This window comes from Sorex araneus, chromosome 9 (assembly GCF_027595985.1).
Source record: "Sorex araneus isolate mSorAra2 chromosome 9, mSorAra2.pri, whole genome shotgun sequence".
Classification (NCBI taxonomy): Eukaryota; Metazoa; Chordata; class Mammalia; order Eulipotyphla; family Soricidae; genus Sorex; species Sorex araneus.
The window spans coordinates 12,243,184-12,270,721 of record NC_073310.1 but is presented as its reverse complement, the minus strand read 5'-3'; the positions used below and the strand labels follow the sequence as shown (position 1 = coordinate 12,270,721).

At 54.4% G+C, this 27,538-nt stretch overlaps 1 protein-coding gene across 1 annotated transcript in view; it reads right to left on the bottom strand.

Moving 5' to 3' along the window:
• The window catches only part of ACACB (acetyl-CoA carboxylase beta), a 109,168-nt gene extending 83,089 nt beyond the window's left edge, over nt 1-26,079 (bottom strand). Inside the window, exons 1-2 of the mRNA XM_055146942.1 lie at nt 25,830-26,079; nt 4,378-5,002 (exon numbers count right to left, since the gene is read on the bottom strand). Of these exons, the coding sequence (XP_055002917.1) occupies nt 4,378-4,994 (617 nt within the window). The 5' untranslated portion in view covers nt 4,995-5,002; nt 25,830-26,079. The remainder of the gene's footprint in view (nt 1-4,377; nt 5,003-25,829) is intronic.
• Nucleotides 26,080-27,538: the final 1,459 nt, after the last annotated feature.

Sequence of the window (27,538 nt, the reverse complement as noted above, 5' to 3'; positions counted from 1 at the left end):
TGTGAGATCGCGGCCACTAGACCCAGGGGCAGGGCGAGGGCTCGCAGCCGTGGACACAGGCCTGCAGGCCAGCCTTCGGCAGGCACCTCTGCTGGAGCTCCGGGCCGAGGGGGACTCGGTGCCGAAGGACAGGGCGGCCAGGCACTTCCAGATCCACCTTGACTGAGGGTCTGGGTGCAGCTGGTACTCAGGGCCTGGGATGCACTTCAAGGACACCCCCCAACAGACCCCACAGCTACCTAGCCAGGAAGCTGGCTGACAAATAGCCCCCGCCCCCCGCATTGCTGCCAGTACTATTTCATTCTGTTTAGGGTTTTGCTGTTTCTTCTTCTTTTTTTTTTTTTTTTTTGCTTTTTGGTCACATCCAGCAATGCACAGGGGTCACTCCTGGCTCTGCACTCAGTTTTTTTGTTGTTGTCTTTTTGCTTTTTGGGTCACACCTGGTGATGCACAGGGGTTACTCCTGGCTCATGCGCTCAGGAATTACTCCTGGCAGTGCTCAGGGGACCCTATGGGATGATGGGAATCGAACCCGGGTCGGCCGTGTGCAAGGCAAATGCCCTACCTGCTCTGCTATTGCTCCAGCCCCTGGCTCTGCACTCAGGAATTACCCCTGTGCGGTGCTCAGGGGACCATATGGGATGCTGGGAATCGAACCTGGGTCGGCCGCGTGCAAGGGAAAATGCCCTCCCCACTGTGCTATCGCTCCAGCCCCTCATTCTGTTTTGTTATGAAATGTTATTAAACCTTGTAAGAATAGGGGCTGCCGAAAGAGCTTAAAGGGCTGAGCTCGTGCTTTGTTTGTGGGAGGCTCAGCTTTGACCTTTGGCATCATGCAGGCTTCCAAGTCACCCCTAGGAGTGACCCCCACACACAGAGCCAGGAGCAGCTTCCAAGAACTGCCAGGTGTGGCTTCCAAACCCAAAACAGCGATGGGCAAGAGAGACAGGGCAGGAGGTAAGACTCTTGCACACAACTGACCCAAGTTTGATCCCCAACACCCCGTAGGGTCCCTTCAAGGGTCACTCCTGAGCACAGAGGCAGGAGTCGTCCCAGTACCACAGGGTATGACCCACTCCCCTGCCTCTAGAAGAAAATAGACATTTAGGGGCTGGAGCTTTAGGACAACGGGTAGGGCATTTGCGTTGCACGGCGCTGACCTGGGTTCAATCTCTGGTACTCCATATGGTTCCGGGACCAAGCGGGAGTGATCCCTGAGTGCAGAGTCATGAGTAAGCTCTAAGCACCATCAGGAATAGGTCCAAAATGAAAACAAAAATAAAACCCCTCAGAAGACTTCACACCTATTCAAAGCTCGTTTGGCTGCTCAAATGATATTTCCATCAACGCAGGATTTCGGTTTCTTTTTTTTTTTTTTTTTTTTGCTTTTTGGGTCACACCCAGCGATGCTCAGGGGTTACTCCTGGTTTTGCACTCAGGAATTACTCCTGGCAGTGCTTGGGGGACCATATGGGATGCCGGGGATCGAACCCGGGTCGGCCGCATGCAAGGCAAACGCCCTACCCGCTGTGCTATCACTCCGGCCCCAGGATTTCGTTTTCTTAAAACTTCCCATGCCAGGGACAGAGAGATAGGAATACATGTAGGGTGTTTGCCTTACACGTGGCATGGCCAGCCAGGGTTCGGTCCCTGGCATCTATTAGGGTCCCTCAAGCCCCACCAGCATTAATTCTTGAAGGCAGAGCCAGGAGTAACCCCTGAGCACCGCTGAGTATGGCCCTAAAACAAAAGGAAACAAACAAACAAACAAACCCACAACTGTGTGTGTATGTGTGTGTGTGTGTGTGTGTGTGTGTGTGTGTGTATTGTGTGTATGTGGTCCTTGTGCAAGTCCCGGCACCTGCTCTCCGGGCCCAGCAGGGAAAGCTCCACCAGTTGTTTCTCAAGATTGCGTGGGAATTCACGTCAAGTTGGAAGAGAAATTTGCAGGAAAGTCCCTACCCTGGCCTGCGATGAACTCAAAAGGGCAGATGCAAGAGGAGAGTCCAGGGGCTGGAGCAATAGCACAGCGGGGAGGGTGTTTGCCTTGCACATGGCCGACCCAGGTTCGATTCCCAGCATCCCATAGGGTCGCCTGAGCACCACCAGGAGTAATTCCTGAGTGCAGAGCCAGGAATCACCCGTCACCCCTGTGCATTGCCGGGTATGACCCAAAAAGCAAAATTAAAAAAAAAAAAGAGGAGAGTCCAGCGAGGTGGAGAGATAGCACGGGGGCGGGGGGGAGCGCTTGCCGTTCACACAGCTGACCTGTGTTGGATACCCAGCATCCCATATGGTCCCCTGAGCACCGCCAGGAGTAATTCCTGAGTGCAGGACCAGGAGTGACCTGAGCATTGAGGGGCATGGGGGACAAAACTAAAACAAAGAACAGAGACCAGAAGACGCAGTGCAAAGACCACAGATGTCCAATATTCACCGACTCCTGTCTGGCGGGTGGGAATAGGGCGGGAGAGATGAGACCGCCTGACACCATCCAGGGACCAGGAGCTCAGCTGACCTCCCAGGCAGCTGCCAAAGGCATGCAAAAAGATTCTGGGGATCAGGCCCAGGAAAACAGGAGCTGACTGGGGCTGCAGCAATAGCACGATGGGCCGGGCGCTTGCCTTGCGTGCAGCCGACTGGGTTCAATCCCCAAAACCTCCTATGCCGCCCCACCCCCCACCCACCCACCCGCCAAGCACTGCCAGGAGTAGTTCCTAAGTACAGAGGGAGGAGTAACCCCTGAGCACTGTTGGGTGTGGCCCCCAAACAAAACAAAACAAAAAGAGGAAAAGGGGCGGGCTGGAGAGATAATACAGGAATAAGGTGACCGCCTTAATGCAGTTCTTTGACCCCCAGCACCTCATATGGCCCCCCCCCCGACCCCTGAGCACAGCCAGGAGTAAGCGCTAGACACCAGCATGAGACCCAAACCTATCCCTCCCCCCGCCAAAAGAAATAATTTTAGGAGAAGAGAAACTCAGTGGTTGCTAAAGAACAACAACCCCGACTGCTCCTCTCGGTGGTGCATCCTACACCCGCCCACTTCCAGATTCATCACGTGCTGGGGGTGTTCCAAGGATATAAAAATTCTATCTTTGGCAAGCTTGGGTTGCTGACTTCATTCACGCACTTGGCAAATATTTATTTAAAATCTACTACGCACACTAAGCCAAGCAGTGGGGCGGGGCAGGAGGGCGAGAGGGGGATAGTTGTGGGGATCCCAAATAAGGAGGTTTTGATGATTTTGGTTTTTGGGGGGAGTTGGGTGTTGGGCCAGACCCTGTGGTGCTCAAGGGCTACTCCAGGCTCTGTCCTCAGGGGTCACTCTTGGCTGTGCCCCCAGCACCCTATGCTGTGCCGGGGATGGAACTGGGGTTGGCTGTGTGCATGGCCAGTGACTCCACCCCCAGGGCTGTCTCTCTCTGGTGCAGTTTTCGTAATTCTTGCAGTCCAGCGGGAGAAAGGTGTCAGCCCAATAAATACAGGTCGGAAAGGTCTCCAGGAGCGACGGAATGTTCTGGAACTCACAAATTGGAGTGGCCATCAAGAAGCCAGGGGCTGGGGCTGGAGCAATATAGCACAGGGGGGAGGGCATTTGCCTTGCATGCGGCCAACCTGGGATCGATTCCCAGCATCCCATATGGTCCCCTGAGCACCGTCAGGGGTAATTCCTGAGTGCAGAGCCAGAAGTAACCCCTGTGCATCGCCAGGTGTGACCCAAAAAGCAAAAAAAAAAGAAGAAGCCAGGGGCTGGGGCTGGAGCAATATAGCACAGCGAGGAGGGCGTTTGCCTTGCATGCGGCCGACCCGGGGTTCGATTCCCAGCATCCTCTAGGGTCCCCCGAGCACCGCCAGGAGTAGTTCCTGAATGCAGAGCCAAAAGTAACCCCTGTGCATGTGAGGGAAAGATTGGAAGAAGACAAAGAAGAGTCTGAGGACTGATTCTGAGGGGCAAAGGGTTAGGAGGGAAGGCGGACCCACTCCAGAGTTTACAAGTTTCCCAGCCAAATGAGGTGCCGGCACCCCATGTTGAAAAGTCAGGAGCCATAGAACAGCAGGGAGGGCATTTGCCTTACACCCAGCCAGGCTTGATCTTCCGCATCCCGTGTGATCCCCGAGGACTAAGTCCTGAGCACTGCCAGGTAGGCCCACCCCCTCCCAAAACTCAGAAAGAAAAGTCAGGAAGAAATTCCAGTGGGTGACCACAGGTCAGAGCAGGCCCCAGACCCTCACAGGTCACCTTCGAGACTGACCCCCACAAGGGGGCCTGAGACCCCCCCCGACCAGCTGTGTTTCTGGGCCCCCCCACCCTGTGCTCGGGGCTTACCTCGCCCCCCTGTGGCCCGCCTCTCCCCAGTGACAAGGCCACGTTACCTGATCTCAGACGTGGGGACCTCAAGACGGCCCGCGGCCAGAGCGGCTTCCAGGGACGGGGCCCCCAGGCTGGCCCGGCTGCCCTTGCGGGACGAGTGCTGGAAGGCGGCAGCGTCCTCGTCGGAGGAGTTGTCGTCGAAGGAGCCCAGGATGAAGTTGGTCATCAGCTGCCTCTTGATGTGCGCCTGCTTCTCGTCCTCCCTGGACAGCGTCCGGGCCCGCGGGCCCTGGGTGGGGCTCTCCACCGTCACAAGGCCGTTGGTGTCCGGGGCCAGGGGGTCTGCTGGCCCTGCCTCCGAGGCGCTGTCAGGGCCAACGGGGGTCCTTGGGGGCTTGAGGTGTGTGGGATGCCGGGAGGGTTTTTGGCGCCGAGCATCCCTGGCGCCTTTGAGGGACGCTGGCTCTGCCGTCTGGGGGGTCTTTGGCGGAGAGCTGTGGTCCTCCACGTGCAGCTGGGGGGCTCCTGAGGCTGCCGAGGGCTCCGGGCTCGGGGGGAAGTCCACTTCCGGTGGGTTATCGGTGCTCCCTGTGGAGTCGGCCATTTTTCTCCAGATTTTTAACCAGGAAAAGGTCAGACAGTAGGAAATCAGGCAAGACAGGAGAATCAGGAGGATCATTCAATAATCTGGAGGGAGGGAGAGAGAAACACCGTGGGGGGTTATTTCTTCATTGGGGGTGTGTGGGTCACACCCAACAATGCTCAGGGGACGTGTGTGGTGCTCGGGGTGACCCCCAGTGGCATTCGGGGATCCCCATGGGAGGCCGGGGAGTCAAACCCGCATCAGCCACCAGCGAGGCAAGTGCCTTCACACCCTGTCCTATCTCTCGGGCCCTAAAGCTGATCACTTGAAAAATAAAGCCTCTAGGGGCAGGAGCGATAGCACAGCGGGGAGGGCCTTGCACGCGGCCAACCGGGGTTCGATTCCCAGCATCCCATATGGTCCCCTGAGCACCACCAGGAGTCATTCCTGAATATAGAGCCAGGAATGACCCCTGAGCATCGCCGGGTGTGACCCAAAAAGCAAAAAAATAAAATAAAATAAAATAAAATAAAATAAAATAAAATAAAGCCTCTAGCCGACGAGACAGCCTGGAGCCGGGAGGGGATGGAGGGACTGTGACACCCACCGTCTCCTCTCTGCCACCGTCACCGCCTTCATTGCTTTGTCCTATTATTCTCATGACCCTCAGCCTGTGCTGGGAAAGTGGGGCACACTGAGCTCGTTTTCTTCAGCTTGTTCTAAACGAGGAGTATGTACACATGTGGCGTGAACCTACCCCGAGGAGGAAAGAGCATCAGGCCTGCGAGAGAGACCAGGGATGAGGCTCCGTGGAAGGAGACTCGCCCTGTTCCCAGCTCCGTGACGTGTAGAGTGGAAACCTAAGCGCTGACAAAAAGTTGCTTTGTGTCCCGAGTACCACCAGCTGTGGCGCTAGTGGCCCCTTAGTACTCCCAGGGGGTTCTGGTGGTCTCTGGCATCACAGGGGCCAGGTCAGCACTGCCCCAGTTGGCTGAGAATCCAACTGGGAATGGCCCCCGGGGTCACCCTGAGCACTGTTTGGGAAGTCCCCTGCAACAACAAACAAACAAACAAAAAAGAACCCCCCACCAAAAAAAAAATTCATGTTGTTCAAATTATGAATTCAGAAAAAAATTTTTTTTTGCTTTTTTTTGGGGGGGGTCACACCCGATGATGCACAGGGGTCACTCCAGGCTCTGCACTCAGGAATTACCCCTGGCGATGCTCATATGGGATGCTGGGAATCGAACCCGGGTCGGCCGCATGCAAGGCAAATACCCTACCCTCTGTGCTATGGCTTCAGCCCCCTGAATTCAGAAATTTAGAGTTGGAGCCATAGTACAGCAGGTAAGGCGTTTGCCTTACACATGGCCTACTGGGGTTTGATCCCCACACATGAGCCCCTCAGGAGTGATCCCTGAGCACAGAGCCAGGAGTAAGTCCTGAGCACTGCTGGGCATGCCCCCAAATAAACAAAAACCCCCCAAACAGAATTTAATTTAATTTAATCTAATTTTTGTTTTGGTTTGGTTTTGAGTCCCTCTTAGAGAGCCCAGCAAGCTACCGAGAGTATCCCGCCCACACGGCAGAGCCTGGCAAGCTACCTGTGGCATATTCGACATGCCAAAGAAACAGTAACAAGCCTCACAATGGAGACGTTACTGGTGCCCGCTCGAGCAAATTGATGAACAACAATTTGTTCATCATGACAGTAATGACAGGGATGACAGTGCTACAGTGCTACAGTTGGTTTTGGGGACACACCCTGATGATGCTCAGGGCTTACTCCTGGCTCTGCTTTCTGGAATCACTCCTGGTGGGGCTCCAGGGACCATATGAGATGTTAGGGTTCAAACCCAGGTCAGCCACATGCAACGCAAGGCTGTACTATCGCTTTAGCCCCCAGAAATTGAATTTCTAGTCCTTGTCCCTTTCCGCCACGCTACCCCTGCTCTGATAATGAACCCATGTCCAAAGGAAGCGTGGCTGAAAAACACACAAGCAAAGATGCAACCTGAATCAAATGTGAAAACGAATTTGAATGTTGAGCCAAACTGGACGTTTCTGAGCCAATTTTGCCACGGATCTTATGTGGAAAGGCAAGAAGGAAGGAAGAGAGAGCAGGACCACTAAGCTGAAGCATTTCAATGTAGGGTCTCCACGTGGTTGAAGTGTTTTTCCTCCTTCATTTCGACACAGTGCTCTTCAGGGAAGCTGGGAGGCCTCTCGAGTTCCCAGAAGCCAGAGATCTGGGCACTTGTCACCAAGCACAGGCAGCAGCGCTGTGTGCTGGAACGAGATCGAGGGTGTTTTCTAAGTAATCCATGGGGTCAGGAGGTTTTTCCTTTAGTGGTTCTCAAGTTTCTTTTTAAGGAAAAAAGTGCCTGGTCCAAGGTGGTTGAGCCTGAGTGTCACAAACCCCACTGAGCCAACCACGTGACCACCTCCATGGACCCCGAAAAGAACAGCTTGACAACATCCAGCGGGTCTTCTCGGTCAGAGACATTCAGAAAGCCGAGACCAGAGGGAACGTGAACGCTCTCCTGCCGCTCCAGGAAAAATCCACGTCTCACATATCCTCAGTGAGAGAGTGGGGGCTTCTGCCTCAGGGGGGAAGGCGAGGAAGCCTGGGCCAGAGAGTACAGTGGGTAGGGAGTTTGCCCTGCCTTCAGTCGAGCCGGGTTCGATTCCTGGCACCCCAGATGGTTCCCCGAGCCTCAATCAGGAGCGACCCCTGGGCACAGAGCCAGGAGTAAGCCCCGAGCCACGTCAGATGTGGCAAAAAAAAAAGACAAACAAAAAACCACATGGAAGTGTGTTTTCAACACCACTCCCATGTTAAAAAATATACATATTGGTAAATTCAGGGGCTGGAGCAATAGCACAGTGGGTAGGGTGTTTGCCTTGCACACGGCCGACCCGGGTTCAATTCCCAGCATCCCATATGGTCCCCCCGAGCACCGACAGGAGTAATTCCTGAGTGCAGAGCCAGGAGTAACTCCTGTGCATTGCCAGGTGTGACCCCAAAAACCCCACAAAATATATATATATGTATACATATTGGTAAATTCACACACGCACACACACACACACACACACCTAAAGGTAATAAAGTAAGCCAAGTTGCAGATTACATTATCATCATAAAAAGATTGGTGTTTCTATAAACCAGTAATGTGCAATTGTTATGAGGAAGTTCAAAAAGCAATTCCATTGATAAAGGCGGCCTGAAGAATGAAATACCCAGGAATCAGCTTTTTGTTTCTGTTTTTGTGCCACACCTGGCAGTGCTCAGGAGTTACTCGTGGCTCTGCATACAGGGATCATTCCTGGTGGGTCTTGGGAGACCATCTGGGATGCTGGGGGTGGAACCTGGGTCAGCCTTGAGCAAGGCAAGTGCCCTCTCTGCTGTACGATCGCTCTGGCCCCTCCAGGAATAAATTTTACCAGGGGAAATGAAAGTGCCATATCCTAAGAACTATAAAACATTGATGAAAGGAAAGAAAGATTTAAATGAATAAAAGAGGGGCCGGAGCAATAGCACAGCGGGGAGGGCGTTTGCCTTGCACTCGGCCAGCACGGGTTTGATCCCCGGCATCCCATATGGTCCCCAAGCACTGCGAGGAGCAATTCCTGAGTGCAAAGCCAGGAGTAACCCCTGAGCATTGCTGGGTGTGACCCAAAAAGCAAAAAAAAAAAATTTAATGAATAAAAGACTAAAGTCTTTAGTCTTTTAGTTTCACAAAGACTAAAAGACAATAAATAATAAGAAAGCCAGATTACTAATACACAGATTAAAGAATGGAAGTGGCCAAAAATAAAACGTAAAAAAGAAAGAAAAAGAAGTAAAGAAAAAGTTGGTGAACTCATCCTTCCCAATTTCATTTTTCAATCTTCTTTTTCTTTTTTAGCCTCTCCAATTTCAAAACTTACTACTTACTACCGGCTGGAGCAATAGCACAGCGGGTAGGGCGTTTGCCTTGCATGAGGCCGACCCAGGTTTGATTCCTCCATCCCTCTCGGAGAGCCGGGCAAGCTACCGAGAGTATCCCGCCCGCACGGCAGAGCCTGGCAAGCTACCGTGGCATATTCGATATGCCAAAACCAGTAACAAGTTTCACAACGGAGACGTTACTGGTGCCCCTCGAGCAAATCGATGAGCAATGGGATGACAAGTGACAAGTGATTACTTACTACAAAAATACAATAATCAGAACAGTGTAATTTGTAATACTGTGGCACTGTAATACAAAAACTATGTATCAATAGACTTGAGAGTCCAAAATAAGTCCATGCATCTACTTTATTTTTGACAAAAGTTTTTTTTTTCCCCGTGGGGGCACAGAGGGGCTGGACTATGCCTGACAGTGCTTAAGGATTAGTCCTGCCTCTGCAATGGGGTGACTCCTGGTGGTGCTCAAGGGACCATATTGCTGTGACTAAGGCTTTGAGAGCAATTCAATGGAGAAAAAAATATCTTCAACGTGTGATTTTGGGACAAATGATTTCCACAGGCAAAAGAATGAAGTCGTAGTCCTAATACTGATCATACTTCATGTGATAAATTAACTAAATGTGGAACTTGAATATAAGAGATAGTCATAAAACTCTTAGAAGAAAACAGGGGTAAATTTTCATGACCTCGATTGTAGCAAAGGATTCCTAGATTATGACACCCAAAACATGAGCAATGACAAAAATGTAGGTCAAATGGACTTCACTGAAATTAAAAAATTTAAAACTTCATGTGTGGTTAAAAATTGTACATGTGATGGCGCTGGAGAGATAGCACAGCGGGCAGGGCGTTTGCCTTGCATGCGGCCAACCCAGGTTCGAATCCCAGCATCCCATATGATCCCCTGAGCACCTCCAGGGATAATTCCTGAGTGCATCGCCGGGTGTGACCCAAAAAAGCAAAAAAAAAAAAATTATACATGTGAGGGCATTACCAAGAAAGTCAAAAGACCACCAGAAAATATCCGTAAAGTATGCATCTGAAAATCGTCGCATATTCAGAATATATAAGGAGCGTAGTTTCACATCACAGAGGCAAAGAAGTGAATGTTTTTGGGTGGGGGGCTCCCAAGTGGGGGCCAAGGGCCAAGGCCTTGGTGATTCTCAACCAGACGAGCCAATAGTTCAGGGCTCTGAGCACTGGAACAGAGCAGGCGTCTTAAACCGCTTTGCCATCTCTTCAACCCCAAACCAAATAATTTTTTTTTTTTTGCTTCTTGGGTCACTTCCAGCAGTACTCAGGGGTTATTTCTGTCTCTGCACTCAGAAATTACTCCTGGCAGTGCTTGGAGAACCCTATGGGATGCCAGGGATCGAACCCTGGGCCAGGCTCGTTCAAAGGCAAACGCCCTCCCCTCCGAACTATCATTCCACAAAGGGATTTTTGGGGTTTCTTTTTCCTGCTTGTGTCCTTCTTCTTCTTTTTTTAAATAAAGTATTTCACACTATTTGATTATATTTAATGTCTGAACACCAATCCCACCACCATAACACCTTCCCACCACCATACTGGGGATGTTTCCATCCCAAACCCTAACCCCTGCCTCAAAGCAGAATGGAAATAAATTCATTTTGTATTGTTGGTTATGAATAAACCACTGAAAGTGATCCAAAACAAGTTTCCTTAGAGGAAAGTGTGTGACGCCTGTTGTACTTCACCCCGGGGCCATTAAACCCTTCTCTAAGGGGTCACCAACAGGTGGTTGAAGGTGGAGCCTCCACAGAGGGATTTTTTTTTCTTTTTGGGTCACACCTGGCGATGCACAGGGGTTACTCCTGGCTCTGCACTCAGGAATTACTCCTGGCAGTGCTCAGGGGACCATATGGGATGCTGAGATTCGAACCCGGGTCGGCCGTGTGCAAGGCAAAATGCCCTACCCGCTGTGCTATCACTCCAGCCCCCACAGAGGGATTTTTAAGTGAGCAAAGGACTGGACGTTTCTCCCCAGAGGATGGCCAGCGACCAGCTCGTGGCAAGATCCTCAAGGTTCTGGGTCCTGCGGAAAAGCAAAGCCAAAGGCAAGGGGACCGCCACCGTGTAAGCAGGCGGGGGAGGGGGGGTGGCTAGAACCAAGGCTTATCCTAGCTCTTCCAATAAGGTCTCCGCGCGAACGGCGTTCCCAACGCGTAAAGCAGCGAGAGTCCACGCCGCACCTTCAAGCGTCCAGTGCTCGGAGCCAGGGATCGGATCCCAATATTGCTCCTGCCCTATCGTCGCTATTTCACTCCTTGCTACTCTTCCCCGGGGCTCAGAGAGAAACCTGGATCCCTGACCTTGCTCAGACCCAGACCCGTTCCCACGGGGGGCAAACTGGACGGAAACAGACCCCGGCGGGCCCTGGAGACAGGTCAGTGGCCTGAACTCAGGCTTGGCCTGCAGGAGACCCGGGTTCACTCCTCAGCACCGCCAGGGGAAGCTCGGAGCACTGCCAGATGTGCCCCCCACCCCCGCCGCACCAAGCCCCAAAATAAACAGAAAGAGACAGCCCTGATTGCAGAGTGCTTCCAGGAGCCCACGGGTGGAGGGGGGGGCCTCAAATCAGACCCGGCACAGAGAGAGCCGCGGGTCAGGGCTTACGCCCTCAGTGGCCGGGGGGTGGCACACTTGCCTGGAAGAGCTGTGTGCAGGGTCCTGTGGCCCCTTCAGGGACTCTTGAGCTGGTCCTGCCCTGCTGTGGCTCCCCGACTCAGCTGGGCACCCCCCCCGCCCCGGGCTATGCACAAGCCACGGGGGCCAGAGCCATCAGGGCCCGGCCTGCTGGCAGTGGGGACACTCAGCACCCCCCACTGGGTCCCAGGCAGCTCTGGCCACCGGCCCATCCTGCTCAGAGGGGCAAGGGGCAGGAGCTGCTTCTAGTCCCCCACTCCCCCACCCGCTCCACCACTCCCCCCCCCCACCGAATCTGGTGAGGCCAGGGCGAGGAGTGCCCCCTCCCTCCCCACCCCTCCCCTCCCCTCCCCTTCTCCTGTAGCCCAGATAACAAACTGCCAGGGGCTCTCTGCCACTCACCGTCCCTGGGGACACGAGGCGCCCGTTCCATTCTCCTGCCGCTCCTTCCTTCGGCTGGGTGTCCCGGGGGGTGACTAAGGGAAGCTGGCTGGCTGAGTGTCGCCTTTCAGGAGGAGGCTGGGTGTCATGCATCAGGCCACACAGGGGTGGGGGAGGAGTTTGGACAGCGGGTGCTTCCATACGGCCAGTGAGCCGTCCCCTCCCCGCCCCCTCCCCCCCCCCAGACCTTGTTGCAACACGCCCAGACCTGTCACCTGCCAATCTTAGCCATTCGGAAACTCCTCACCAGCTGGCCCCTGACCTCCAGCCCGGCTACTTAAGGGCCTCTCCACGCTCCTAGGGGCTCGGCGGCCCACAGGTCACCTCCTCCATCTTGCCACAGTTCTGTATTCAGGCCAAACTGGTCCTCACGCAATCTCGCCCCCTTGCCCAACTCCATGGCTGCCCAGAGCCTGTGCCAGCCGCCCCATCACGGCACCCCACCGTCCCCGGCTGCCCGCACGCGCCCCTCTGACGGACGCCAGGGGAGTGGGGGGCGCTCTCGGCAGAAGCCGGGTTTGGACAAGCTGGGCAGGGTGGAAAGTGAAGCAGGAGTATCCCCGGCCAAAAGTCGGGGGCCGACGGCGCAGGTGACGCAATACTCTTGTGCAAACCAGAGATCATGAAAGAGAGTGACCACATGAGCCTCCCGGGGCATCCGAACTGGCCGGTGGACATTTTCACTTGCACCCCAGGTGAGGTCATGGACCTCAGGATGCCCCCCCGCCCCACCAAAGCTGCCTGCTCCTGCGGAGAGCCTCAAGGGCAACGGGACCCTAGGGGACTGGAAAGGGGGGCTGGGGGCCACATGGGAAGCAGGGATGTAGCCGACAACTGGCACCTAGCACCCGGCCCACACCCCGCTCCTGACCAGGCATCCTCCCCGCCACGCCCTCCTGCACTCAGACACCCTGGTTGTCCCTGGAAGGGAAGCTGGGTGCCCCGCTCGGCCCTGCCACCCACGAGCAGGGCGAAGCTTGGGCAAGGTCAATGCCCTCTCTGCTGTTCACCTGCGAAGTAGGGGAAAGGCATACCTGCGAGCAAGAGGGATGGCAAGCTGCTGGGGCTGATGACGACCAGAGATCTGAGCACTGAGTGGGGAGTCATTGGCAGCTCTCCTCTAGGCATCCTTGTGACCGCCAAGACCAAACTGACCTGTGCTAAGAGGCGGGATTATCTAGAACACTCCACCCCACCCCGCCCCCCCCACAGAGAGGACTGCTTCCAGGGATGCTAAGGCACAGGAGGGAGAGCCGAGAGGTAGACTGCTGCTCTGGGGTTTTGAAGGTTGTGTAGGAGTTCACTTGGCTGCTGAGCGAGGAAATATCTCAAATAGAATCTGTTGGGCTAGAGAGATAGTTCAGCAGCTAGGGCCCTTGCCTTGCACACAGCTGACCCAGGTTTGATCCCTGGCATCCCATATGGTCCCCTGAGCCTTCCAGAAGTGATCCCTGAGTGCAGAGCCAGGAGTAAGCCCTGGGCACAGCCAGCTGTGATCTAAAACAAAAAAACAACTACAACAACAAAATACCATAACCTGGGGGCCAGAGCGGCCGTAGAACGGGTTCTATCCCCCGGTCCCCAATATGGTCCCCTGAGCACGGCCAGGAGTGATCCCTAAGTGCAGAGCCAGGAGTAACCCTTGAGCACTGCAGGGCGTGACCCCCCAAACAGAAACAAACAAAAAAACAGAATCTGCTCTTGGCATTATGCTAGATGGTGATATTATAACTATTGTCAAAGATGGGAACTCTTGGGGCCAGAGCAATAGTACAGCAGGGAGGGCATCTGCCTTGCACGCGCCCGATCAGGGTTCAATACCCGGTATCCCAGATGGTCCCCCAGCCCCCCGCCGTGAGCACCACTGGGAGTGATTCCTGAGTGCAGATCCAGGAGAACCCCTGAGCATTGCCAGGTGTGACGCAAAAAGTCCAAAAAATAAATAAATAAAATGGGCACTCTTGTCCAAAATGGGGACGCGGGCCTGGAGAGTAGATGAAACAAGGCTACTAGCCTTGCATGAAGTGGCAGCTGCCCTGACTGGTTCACATACCCCTGGTACCACACAGGAGCACTGCTGAGGGGAGTCCTCCTGAGCCCGGAGCCAGGAATCACTCCCGTGCACCACCTGGTGTGATCCAACCCTTTGTCCACTGAATAAAGTTTAAAAGAAAAAGAAAAAAAGGGGAAAAACTCTTTCTTGTAAGTAGGAGGCTCTGAGTTTGATTCCACACACTGCCAAAAAAAGGGTGTGTGGGGTGGGGAAAGCAGGGGTCAGAGTTATAGTACAGTGGGGAGGGCGTTTGTACGTGGCCAACTCGGGTTCAATCCCCGGCATCCCATAGGGTCCTCTGAACACTGCTGGGAGCAATTCCTGAGTGCAGAGCCAGGAGTAACCCCTGAGCATTGCTGGGTGTGACCCAAAAGACAAAAATAGAGAGATAGATAGATAGATAGATAGATAGATAGATAGATAGATAGATAGATAGATAGATTTCGAGCGGGCACTAGTAAAATCTCTCATTGAGAGATTTATTGTTATTGTTTTTGGCATATCCAGTATGCACGGGGAGCTTGCCAGGCTCTGCCATGCGGGCTCCATACTCTCAGTAGCTTGCCGGGCTCTCCAAGAGGGACGGAGGAATCAAACATGGGTCGGCTGCGTGAAAGGCGAACACCCATCCGCTGTGCTATCGCTCCAGCCCAGATAGATAGATAGATTTAAAAGCCCATTTCACAGATTGGGCCTGAGAGCCCGAAGCGCAGAGAGGAGGACCTGCCCAAAGTCACACAGCGGGGAGGGAACGGCCCCACGCCCGAAGTCTGACTCCAGAGGCGAGGTTTGGACCGAGAGGACTTGGGAAAGGAGCAAGCCGGGACCCATCCCCAAAACTCACCCCAGCATCCCAGGATCCCGGGAGTGGGGGGAACACATCCCGACTCTGATTTTGCTAGAGGACGCAGAGGACACTGCTGGGAGTTTGTGCCAAATGCCAAACCACACGAGCCTAGGAAGGAGCAGGTGTGTGGCCCCGGAGGCCTCCAGCTCAGGAGGGAAAAACCCACCCAAGCCGAGCCCGTGAGTTTGGTTCTCCCGGGGGAGGGAAAGGCCCAGGGCCCTCTGGAGCGGGCACAGGCACAGAGCCGGGCCCATGGCAGGTGCATGAGCATGACGCAGCCAAACCAAACTTTTGATAAGATTCTCCCAGTCCCGTTGGCCCTGGCAGCACCGGCTTGAAAAGCTCCAGCCCTGCCTGGGAGAAATGTAAGCGGAGCCGGCCCCCGTCGGGTGGAAAACTTGCTCCTTGGCCTCAGCCAATCTCTCGGCCCATCTGTTCCACCCGCCGCTGAGCCTTCCCCTGCAGAGGGCCGGGCTCGCCGCAGAGTCATGAGCCTCCTTCCCGCTAGGCCCCAGGACCCTGGCGGTGCCAGTCACGGCAATTTCCTGGCTCCAGCTGGACCGCTGGGGCCCCAGAACATGCAAGGCAGAGCCCGGCCCGCCATGCCAGCCACCGAGAGGAAGCCCCTGGCAGGGTGTGGCGGTAAGGAGTGTCTCTGCGGGGCTGGAGCGAGAGCACAGTGGGGAGGGCGTTTGCTTTGCATGTGGCCGACCCAGTTTCAATTCCCAGACTCCCATAGGGTCCCCCGAGCACTGCCAGGAGTCATTCCTGAGTGCATGAGCCAGGAGTAAACCCTGTGCCTTGTTGGGTGTGACCCCAAAAGCAAAAAAAAAACAAAGGGGTGTCTCTGCCAGGGCTGGTGTGGGGGCTTTAGCCAGGTGGGGACAGGGCAAGTAGAGGAAGTGGCTTTCGCTTTGTGGGGGTGGGGGTCACACCCAGCAGTGCTCAGGGCTCTCTGCGCTGACCAATGACTCCCCGGTGGGGCTCGGGGAACCGTGGGGGATGGCGGGGATGGAACCCGGTGGGCCATGTGCAGGGCAAGTGCCTGACCACTGCGCCAAGCGTTGTGTCAGAGCCCAGGAGGAAAGCGGGGGTGGGGCACCACCGGGCAGAGTTCACACAAACCTCTGTGTTCCCATCTGTGAGATGGGATCAGTAACGGGACCAGCTGTGCCTGCCATGCAGGGCGGCTGAGAGGGCTGCGTGCCCAGCCTGGCATGCGTGGAATCTGTGACCAAGAGTCACGATCACGCGTGTTGGTGGGTTCTCCTCAGTGAGTCTCTTTGAGGGGGGAATGCTGGCTGGTCTCCAGGCAACCCAGGGCTTCCTGCAATACTCCTCGACGTCAAGGTGTACACGGGGTACGTATATTTTCCTCCCAATGCCCCCTCCCACACAGATGCCAGAGGGCAGGCGGGGCCACCTTGCCATGTGAGGTGAACCCCACCTGACCCTCTGGGGTGATTCGTTGCTCCAGCTTTGGAAATCTGGGTGCAAACACACGGGTGGTGAAGGCCCTGGGCGCTCTAGAAAGTGCTCTAAAAAGAAGCATTATTGGGGCCGAGTGATACTACAGCAAGGAGGGCGCTTTCCTTGCATGCAGCCAACCTGGGTTCGAGCCCTGACCTCACATGGCCCCCCCCCCCCCAGCCGGCCAGGCAGGATTCCTGTGTTCAGAGACAGGAGCAAGCCCGGGGCACTGCGGGGTGTGGCCCAAACACAAAACAAAACAGAAACGTTTAAAGGCGCTTTCTCCGCTCCCGCCCACCCTTCCTCCGGCTCTGTTCTGTGTCTGGACCAGGCCGTGCTGGAGTTCCCATCTGGGTCCCCAGCACACACAGCCTGTGCTCCACAGCCCTTTGAACGCTCTCTCCCGCCCCCTTTCCACGGCTAAAAATAAAATGCAGCTCAGGTCACAGAGCCCAAAACCTTGGCATCGCCGCCCGCCAGGAGTGTCCGAATTGGTCAGTGTTGGAGTCTGGAACTTTGGAGCCCTGCGATCTCGTCTAGAGTCAGGGCAACCTCACAAGGTCTCCTGGGGGGGGGGGCGGAGTGATAGTACGGCGGGGAGGGCGTTTGCCTTGCACGCGGTCGACCCGGGTTCGATTCCCAGCATCCCATATGGTCCCCTGAGCACCGCCAGGGGTAATTCCTGAGTGCAGAGCCAAGAGTAACCCCTGTGCATCACCAGGCATGACCAAAAAAGCCAAAAATAAATAAATAAAAATAAAAACTCACAAGTTAAGAGGGCTGGAGCGATAGCACAGCAGGTAGGGTGTTTGCCTTGCATGCAGCCAATCTGGGTTCGATTCCCAGCTTCCCATATGGTCCCCTGCCGCCAGGAGTAATTCCTGAGTGCATGAACCAGGAGTAACCCCTGTGCATCGCCGGGTGTGACCCAAAAAGCAAAAAAAAAAAAAAAAAAAAAAAAAACCACACACACAAAAACCTCACAAGTTAAGAGACCAGGGAGAGTGCCCCAAGGGCTAACATACGTGCTCTGCTCTGTATGAGACCTGGGTTCAATCCTTGGCACCTTCCAGCCCCCTGATCACCAGGGGAGACAGTCCCCCCCCAGCTCACCCCTGCAAGTAATGTGCCAGGAGTAGCCCCTGAGCCCTGTGGGGGTGGCCCCCAAACCATTGAACAACAACAAAGAATTAAAATCACAAATAGGATGATGGCTGTGGCGGATTGAAATCTGTCACATGAGCTTTCAAAACGCACAAGGTCAGGCCAGAGAGGAGCTTGACTTCCATGGGGGCCACCTGGCTCCCATCCCCGGCACCACAGAGGGTGCCCCAAGCACTGCAGGAGTGATCCCTGAGCACAGAGCCAGGAGTAGGCCCCGAGGAGCTCCGGGGGTGACCCCAAACTCCTTCACCCTCTCCCCCCAAAAAATCATGAATTCAAACAAATGACCCCAAACAAGCCTCACTGATCCCTTTTGGGAACCACGACGGCTGTGAGAATCGATGCTCTGAAAAATGACTTTTCCCCACCCCCCCACCACGCCCCTGGTCCTGCCTTTCCTGTAGGAAAAAAAGCATTTCAGAGTCTCGAGGGTGGAGAAATGTCAGATGTTGGGGAACAAGGACAGGAACGCAAGGGGTGGCTGAAGGAACGGCCACTGTTCAAGACCATAACGGCCACCGCGCTCCTGGGGTGCAAGCTGCAGGTGCTAGGGGGTGGGAATTCACAGGGGCCGCGGGCTGACCTCTGGGCACGTCCCTCTGAGGGGTAACACAATCCAGGTGCTCGCGAGAACATGGAAAGCGCGTGGTGACACCGCTGACGTGTCCCCGCCGGGGATTTGCACCTGATCCCATCCAGCCTCTAAACATGGAGGTGCGGAAGGCCAGAGGTCAGGGAGACGGATCCCTGGAAAGAGCTTCAGCGGCCCAGCCCAGAATGTGGGAGTCCGGCAGGGCCCGAGACCCCCTTCTCCCCTCCGCGACTGGCAGGCAGAGATGAATCAGGGTAAGAGACCACCAGGACCGTCTGTGACTCCTGCTTCCAGCGGCTGGTCAGAGACATGGCTGAGGACGTTAGCCGTGCACTGGAGATAGTGATGTTTTTCGGGGGGAGGGTGTTGTTTTATTTTTTTGGTTTTGGGATCACACCTGACGAAGGCTACTCCTGGCTCTGCACTCAGGGACCACTCCTGGCAGTGCTCAGCGAACCATATGGAACGTCGGGGACTGAACCCAGGTCAGCTATGTGCAAGGCAAATGCTCTCCCCGCTGTGCTATAGCTCCAGCCCCCATTTGTGTGGTTTTTATTATTATTATTATTATTTTGGGGGGTTATACCCAGCGCTGCACAGGGGTTACTCCTGGCTCTGCACTCAGGAATTACTCAGGAATTACTCCTGGCTGTGCTGGGAGACCCTATGGGATGCTGGGAATCAAACCCCGGTTGGCCGCGTGCAAGGCAAATGCCCTACCCGCTGTGCTATCGCTCCAGCCCCTCACGAATTACTGGAATCACGAAATCCCGTTAATCACCGATTTCTCGGGCGGGCTCAGTAGCATCTCATTTCGTCCTTTCCCTGAGATCTTAGAAGTCTATCTCAACTCGGCCCTCCTAATGATGTTGCACTGGGGGCTCTTCAGGGGCTGACCTCCAGCCCCTATTACTATGATGATGATGATAATGATGATGATGATGATTTGTTTTTTTATGAATCATACCCGGCAGAGGGGGGCTAGATGGGGCTTGTGCGAGACAAGCACCTTATCTGGTATACTAGCTGGCCCTTGGAGCATTTCTTTCTCTTTCTTTCTTTCTTTCTTTCTTTCTTTCTTTCTTTCTTTCTTTCTTTCTTTCTTTCTTTCTTTCTTTCTTTCTTTCTTTCTTTCTTTCTTTCTTTCTTTCTTTCTTTCTTTCTTCTTCCTTCCTTCCTTTGTTCCTTCCTTCGTTCCTTCCTTCTTCTCTTTCTTTTCTTTCTTTCTTTCTTTCTTTCTTTCTTTCTTTCTTTCTTTCTTTCTTTCTTTCTTTCTTTCTTTCTTTCTTTCTTTCTTTCTTTCTTTTTCTTCCTTCCTTCCTTTGTTCCTTCCTTCGTTCCTTCCTTCTTCTCTTTCTTTTCTCTTTCTTTCTTTCTTTCTTTCTTTCTTTCTTTCTTTCTTTCTTTCTTTCTTTCTTTCTTTCTTTCTTTCTTTCTATCTTTCTTTCTTTCTTTCTTTTTCTTCCTTCCTTCCTTTGTTCCTTCCTTCGTTCCTTCCTTCTTCTCTTTCTTTTCTTTCTTTCTTTCTTTCTTTCTTTCTTTCTTTCTTTCTTTCTTTCTTTCTTTCTTTCTTTCTTTCTTTCTTTTTCTTCCTTCCTTCCTTCGTTCCTTCCTTCGTTCCTTCCTTCTTCTCTTTCTTTTCTTTCTTTCTTTCTTTCTTTCTTTCTTTCTGTCTTTCTTTCTTTCTTTCTCTCTTTCTTTCTTTCTTTCTTTTTCTTCCTTCCTTCCTTTGTTCCTTCCTTCGTTCCTTCCTTCTTCCCTTTCTTTTCTTTCTTTCTTTCTTTCTTTCTTTCTTTCTTTCTTTCTTTCTTTCTTTCTTTCTTTCTTTCTTTCTTTCTTTTTCTTCCTTCCTTCCTTTGTTCCTTCCTTCGTTCCTTCCTTCTTCTCTTTCTTTTCTTTCTTTCTTTCTTTCTTTCTTTCTTTCTTTCTTTCTTTCTTTCTTTCTTTCTTTCTTTCTTTCTTTCTTTTTCTTCCTTCCTTCCTTTGTTCCTTCCTTCGTTCCTTCCTTCTTCTCTTTCTTTTCTTTCTTCCTTCCTTCCTTCCTTCCTTCCTTCCTTCCTTCCTTCCTTCCTTCCTTCCTTCCTTCCTTCCTTTCTTTCTTTCTTTCTCTCTCTCTCTCTCTTTCTTTCTTTCTTTCTGTTTTGTTTTTGTTTTTTGGGTCACACCCAGCGATGCACAGGGGTTCCTCCTGGCTCTGCACTCAGGAATTACTCCTGGTGGTGCTCAGGGGACCCCATGGGATGCTGGGGATCAAACCTGGGTCACGTACAAGGCAAACGCCCTCCCCGGTACTGTCGCTCCTGTCACCGGGGCATGCCTGGCAGTGCTCTCCGTCTGCCCTGGGAGCAGGGCCTGAGACGAGAGAGCCTTCCTTTACGGCGGAGGAGACTCGGGGTTGGAGAAGGTAAACCTGACCCAAGCCACTTTGGCCACTGGCCCCTGATGGAACGACAGCTTCTCCATTGCTCCTCAGGGTCTCTTTCCAGTGTGTCTTTGGCCCGGGCCTGGGGATCCTGATACCCTTAGCATGAGACCCCCAGGAGGGCCCCCCCACCCCTCTGTAGGGGCCTGTGAGCCCCTGCCACAGTCCCTGCTGTCGGCTCAGGCCTTTGCCAGCAATGAATGATTCTGGCAGCTGAACCACCCAGCTGAGCGGTGTCCGGCACAGAGGGAAGTGAGGCTGCCGCTCCCGTTGGAGTTTCTGGGCCACCCCTGGGGGTGCTGTGTGGCTACTCGCAGGAGAGCTCGGCGGGCCCAGCCGTGCTGGGGATGGAACCCGGGCCTCCAGCATGCGAAGCCGGTGCTCGGGTGGGGCCAGCTCCCGCCCCTGATTCACTGCTGCCCCTGCTTTCCTTGGCTCCGAGGGCAGCAGCTTTAGTTCGTCCCCAGAAGCAGCTCCGGGCCGGCTGAGGGGCTCTCTCCAGACTGGGTTTTGCTTCCAGGTCAGGACGGCCCAGGTGTGAGAGCAGGTCCAAGCGCAGGCCTCCTGGACCAGGGCTGGCCCACAGGACGCGCTGCCATTGGTCACCTGCATGACCTGAGCTCACCTGGGCAATCTCTGACCCTTGGCTTCCTGGTCTGCATCCTGAACTGAATGACACGTCCCTCTAGGGATTGTTCTCGTGCATTCGGGAACACCCGGGGTGTCGCTGCCCCCAGAATTCATAGTTCTACTTTCTTGCTGTATCCAGCCTGGTCTGTCGGGGCCCAGGGGCCTGGATCCCACCACCCTGAAACCAGGCAGCGCACCCCCCCCCTGCCCCGCACCCTGAAACCAGGCAGCCTAGCTTCCGGACAGCCAGGAGACTCAAAGGTAAGTAATTACGCAAACGACACTTGACCAGGACAACGAGAAATGTGCCTTCTTGGTTTGAGTGCAAGAGCTCCTTCTGGGGGCTGGAAGGATAGCACAGCAGGGAGGGCGCTTGCCTTGCACGAGGCCGACCCGGGTTCGATCCCCAGCATCCCATAGGGTCCCCTGAGCACCGCCAGGAGTAATTCCTGAGTGCAGAGCCAGGAGTAGCCCCTGTGCATCGCCGGGTGTGATCCAAAAAGCCAAAAAGAAAAAAAAAGAGTTCCTTCTGCTTTCATTGTTACGGGGGGCGGAAGGGGGGGAGATTTGCTGGGGAGAGGGGAGAGGGTTCGGGGATTACTGCAGGTGACACTTCAGGCTCACTCAGCGTGGTAATGGCCAGAGGTGCTGGAGGTCACCCTGGCAGTGCTCAGGGGCCTTGAGGTGCCAGGGATCCAACTAGGGGCTTCAGATGTGCTAGGCATGAGTTCTGGTCCTTTGTACTCTCTCCCCCAACTCTGAGATGCTAGATTTGTATTCAAGCTTTCAAATCTTGTCCAAGTCCAAGTTCAATCTCCAATCGAATGAAGGGTCCCTGGGCCAGAGAGAGAAAGTGTAGGGGTTCTGGTGTTGCCTTGCTTGTGGCCAGCGCTGGTTTAATACCTCACACCACAGGGTCCCCCGAGAACCATCAGGAGTGGCTCCCCCCCCCCAAACCAAAGGTTGATATCCTGGTTTCCATAACAATAAGACTTTGAAGAAACTTCTATTTCAAAAGATTAAGATGTTGATTTCCCCATAAAGATTGCACATCTTGTGAAATACTCTTTCAGTCAAATACTCTAATTTGTCTCAGATCTAAAGGTGATAAAAGGATGTGACGCAGTGTCAGGAAACAAGAGTCCTTTGTTAGAGACTGGAGAAATAGGACAGGAGGGAAGGCGCTGGCCTTGCATGGGGCTGACCCTGGTTCGAGTTCCCAGGGCCACATGTGGTCCCCTGAATACCCGTCAGAACCGCTCCTGAACACAGACGCAAGAACAGCCCCTGAGCACGACGGAGTGTGACCCCGAAAGAAAGCCAGACAAAAACTGAAGTCCTTTGTATGAACATTAAATGCCTCCCAGACTCCCCAAAGCCACAGATTGGCAGGATGTTTGCACATCCCTCACATGATTACAATTGATTAGCTCTTTGCTTGTTTGTTTTGTTTTTGAGCCACACCAGGCTAGATTTCTATTCAAGCTTTCCATCTTGCCCAGGTCCTCCAGGCTTACCCCTGGCTCTGTGCTTAGAGATCACTCCTGGCGAGCTCAGGGGATCATATGGAGTGCTGGGGATCGAACCTGGGTCGGCCACATGCAAGGCAAGTGCTGTACCAACTGCTGGGCTGAACTCAGGCCGGACTGATTGGATCTTTCCAGGTAAAACTTGGAGCTGTTGATTAAACAAACACAGAAAACCTCCCACAGTTTTTTTGTTTTTGTTCCTTTTTTTTTTGCTTTTTTTGGGCACACTCAGCAATGCTTAGGGGTTACTCCTGGCTCATGCACTCAGGAATTACTCCTGGCGGTGCTCAGGGGACCATATGGGATGCTGGGAATTGAACCCGGGTCGGCCGCGTGCAAGGCAAACGCCCTCCCCGCTGTGCTATCGCTCCAGCCCCAATCTCCCACACTTTCTAAGGCGAGGATGTATGTCACACAACGATAAAATACAACTTACAAGCTCAAAGTCCTGGGTTCGATCCTGGGTGTCGCAAAAGAGAAAACAGAGACAGAGCTCTGACAAGAGGCTGGGCATATACTTTGCAAGCAGGAGGCCCAGATTCAATCCCCGTACCTCATGGTCCCCTGAGCATCACCAGAAGCGACTCTGAGCACTGTGCCAAGAGTAGCTCCCAAGCACTGCTGGGTGCTTCCCCAAAACCAGAAGAAAAGAAAAGAGAGAGAGAGAGAGAGAGAGAGTAAAACAGTATCTGTGTCTTTCAGCTTATACATGAACCCCCCTCAGCTCCTAGGCAGATTTGGTGGTTTTATTTTTGGGGTTTCAGGACCACACCCCGGGATGCCAAGGGCTTCCTCCTGGCTCTGCACTCAGGAATTACTCCTGGTGGTGCTGAGCCGGGGATCGAACTCAGGTCGGCCACATGCAAGGCAAGTGCCCACCCCGCTATGCTATAACCACGGCCCCTCCTAGGCAGATCTGGGTACTTGGCTGCCCTCCCTCCCAAGGGCTCGTATGTCAAATGATAATGAATACGACTGGATCCAGAGAGACAAATGCCTTGTGGGGAACACCCAGAATGGGGGGCTTTTGGGGAACAGAGTCTGGAAGTTGCTCTGCCAACCTGTACCCTGTGGCTCCCTGGAGGAGGGGCAGAAAGATGATACAATGTCCGGAGGGCCTCTCTCACCTGGGCTCTCTTCCCCCCTCGCCCCCTGCTGTTTTCGGCCACACCTGGTGATGCTCAGGGCTTACTCCTCACTCTGGAATTATTCCTGGAAGAGCTTGGGGAGGGGGACCATATGGGATGCTGGGCATCGAACCCAGGTCAACTGAGTGCAAAGCAGGTGCCCTCCCCACTGTACTCTCTCTCTCTCTCTCTCTGGCCACTGGCACGGCCTCTTTTCGCACATGCTTGTTATGTGGCTCCTAAACTATTTTGGGGCGGGGGGGGGGCACACCTGGCGGTGCTCAGGGCTTACTCCTGACTCGGGGCTCCGGGATCACTCCTGGTGGGGCCAGGAACCGAACTCGGGTCGGCTGTGTGCAAGGCAAGTGCCTGACCTGCTACGCTCTCACTCCGGTCCCAGTACATGCTTGTTACAGACGAAAAAGCAGGGCAGGAGCAAGAGGACAGCAGGTGGATGTTTGCCTTGCAAAAGACCAAAAAAAACGGGGCCAGAGCGATAGCACAGCGGGGAGGGCGTTCGCCTTGCACGCGGCCGACCCGGGTTCGATCCCTGGCATCCCATATGGTCCCCCAAGCACCACCAGGAGTAATTCCTGAGTGCAAGGCCAGGAGTAACCCCTGAGCATCGCTGTGTGTGACCCAAAAAGAAAAAAAAAAAAAAGAAAGAAAGAAAAGAAAAGAAATCCTGCTTTCTAGTAATACAAGTCCATGCAGACCCCTTATAGAGTCTGCCTTTTATATAGAGGCGGTGTCTGGGGGTGCCCAAGGGTCACTCCCGGCAGTGTTTGGGGGACCATTTGTCTCCAGGCCTCCTGCATACGAGGCATGAAACCCAGTCCTTTGGACTCCCTGGCCCTTGAGTTGGCTTTGTATTCTTTTTGTTTGTTTTGGGGCCACACAAACGATGCTCAGGGCTTACTCCTGGCCCCAGGCTCGACGGATCACTCCTGAAGGAGCCCAGGGGACCATCTCGGGTGCCAAGGATCAAACTGGGTCAGCTGAGTGCAAGGCAAGTGGCCTAGCCACTGAACTGTATCTCCAGCCCCTTGAATACACTTTTTCTTTTTTCTTTCTTTTTTCTTTTTTTTTTTGCTTTTTGGGTCACACCTGGCGATGCACAGGGGCTACTCCTGGCTCTGCACTCAGGAATTACTCCTGGTGGTGCTCGGGGACCATACGGGATGCTGGGAATCGAACCTGGGTCGGCTGCATGCAAGGCAAACGCCCTCCCCGCTGTGCTATTGCTCCAGCCCCCGCGAATATACTTTTTCTAATTGAGCCTCCGCTTGAAAAAATTAGACATGTCCATAAATGAGATATTTTTCTTTCTTTCTTTCTTTTTTTGTATTTTTGTTTTATCTTTGAGCCACACCTGGTGATGCTCAGGGGGGTTCTCCTGGCTCTGCACTCTGAAGTTAACTCCTGGCGGTGCTCAGGGGATGATACGGGATATCAGGGATTGAAATGAGCGAGGCAAGCGCCCTCCCCGCTGTAACGACTGCCCCAGCCCGTAAAGGAGACATTTCTCTTTAAGGTAGTCATCTGGTTGGTTGGCTTAGTTGGGGGGTGGGGGAGGGGGTGGTAGAACTCTGCCTTAAACCCACCGCTCTGGTTTGTGGAACTGAGGAAAGAGCCTGGGCACGATTCCCAGCCATGGCACCGTCTCCAGAGGGAAGTGACCCCTTCGGCCACTAGCAACGCGTTCTGGACTTTTTTTTTTTCTTTTTGGGTCACACCCGGCGATGCACAGGGGGTCACTCCTGGCTCACGCACTCAGGAATTACCCCTGGCGGTGCTCAGGGGACCATATGGGATGCTGGGATTTGAACCCGGGTCGGCCACGTGCAAGGCAAACGCCCTCCCCGCTGTGCTATCGCTCCAGCCCTGCATTCTGGACTTTCAATCGGAGTCGTGCTCACCCCACCAGCACGGCGGCAACTGATGTTTTCCCCGGAGCCCCCCGGACACACGTTTCTGCCTCGGGATCACTTGGACGCTGACTTCCCGGTGGCCGCGGGAAGTCGTCTCACTCACCGCTCCGTCCGCCAGGCTCCTGGGCCACGCGCGTTCAGGGTTACATTGTCCAGGTCCCTTGTTTGCTGAGGGCCTGAAGCTACTCCGGTCAACGGCCGCTGCCGGGACTATAAATGTCACCTTTAGCTGAACTGGCTCCTGCGGTTTAAAAATAGAGCCGGCAGCACGTTGAACGGCCTGCGCCAGCCAGCGGAGGGCAGGAAACGGCCCGGCCAAGTGGGAAAAGGTCCCACGCTGACCCCTCTCTGGCCTTGCCAACCCTCCCCAGGGAAGCTCTACCCAGCAGTCCCTTAACTTGATTCATTTCAAAATGCTCCGATACCGAGGTCATGGGGCATCTAAAGTCCAAGTTGTCGTAAGCAATACGAACGCTCATTTGCCGGGCCGGGGCCGGGCTGTAAATGAACAGCCTCCCGGAGCGTGGCGGGAGGAGAAATGGGTCCTGGATCCTGGAAGCTGGCGTGCGTGGCTTAGGGGGGTCTCCCCCTAGCCTGGCTTCTCTCCTGACAGCGGCGGTAGATCTGGTGAAGCCCCCCTCCCTCCCCGCCCCCCTCCAAGGGAAGCGTGGCTCTGTGAGATGCACAGAGGGGGCGAGGGGCGGTGCGGTGAAGGGATCAAACAAACAGGCCCGGTCCTGCTCCCCGTTCATTCGTTTGGGGCCAGCCGGCTTATGCTCGGGGCCGGGGGGCTGGGGGGGTGTGGGGGGAGCCTCGGAAAGTCAGCAGACGCTGAGCAGTTACAGAATGTTCTGCCTTGCGGGGAGGGCTGGGAGCATGTGGGACAAAGGTCGCCTCCAGGTCCAAGCGGGTGCTGCCAGCGGGGACTGGGGACGCAGAGGCCATACAAAAGTGCATTGTGCTCCCGAGGCTTCCCGCGGTGACCCCGATTCCAGTGAGGCCGAAGCTGGAAGCGGCAAGGGGGGAAGTCGAGTCCAGAGTTTCTTGGTGCTGGCAGGCGGGACTGTGCCCAGCACCGTGCCCCGGGTGCCCCCCTCACCCTGCCCTGGGTGCTTCCCAGAGACCCCATAGGGAAGGACAAACTCAGGGTCTGCTCCCCCTGGCAGTTCCCGCTCTGGCCGGAAGCAGGAAGCCCATGGCTGGCCTGTGCCTCCTCGTGGCCCCTGGCCGCCTCGGTGTCGCCACTGTCACCCGGCCAGCCTGAGCTGGGGTGGGAGTTGGGGCGTGGGGGACGAGCCCCAGGCCCGGGAGCCACTGGAGGCAGATGGGGCCTGCTGGGGGGTGGGGGTGGGAGCACTGTGACTTCAGAGTACTTATTACTTTAAAAATTTTTTTTTAATTTTTTTTTTTTAAAGGGCCTGGAGTGATAGCACAGCAGGTAGGGCATTTGCCTTGCACGTGGCCGACCCGGGTTCGATTCCCAACATATCCCATATGGTCCCCTGAGCACTGCCAGGAGTGATTCCTGAATGCAGAGCCAGGAGTGTGACCCAAAAATCAAAAAACAAAAACCAAAACCAAAACCGAAAAAAAAGGGCTTTTTAAAGTCACAGTGAGGCGCTAGAGCGATAGCACAGCGGGTAGGGCATTTGCCTTGCACGTGGCCAACCCGGGTTCGATTCCCAGCATCCCATATGGTCCCCTGAGCATCGCCAGGAGTGATTCCTGAGTGCAGAGCCAGGAGGAACCCCTGAGCATAGCCAGGTGTGACCCCCCCCAAAAAAAAAGCAAAAAAAAAAAATTAAAGTCACA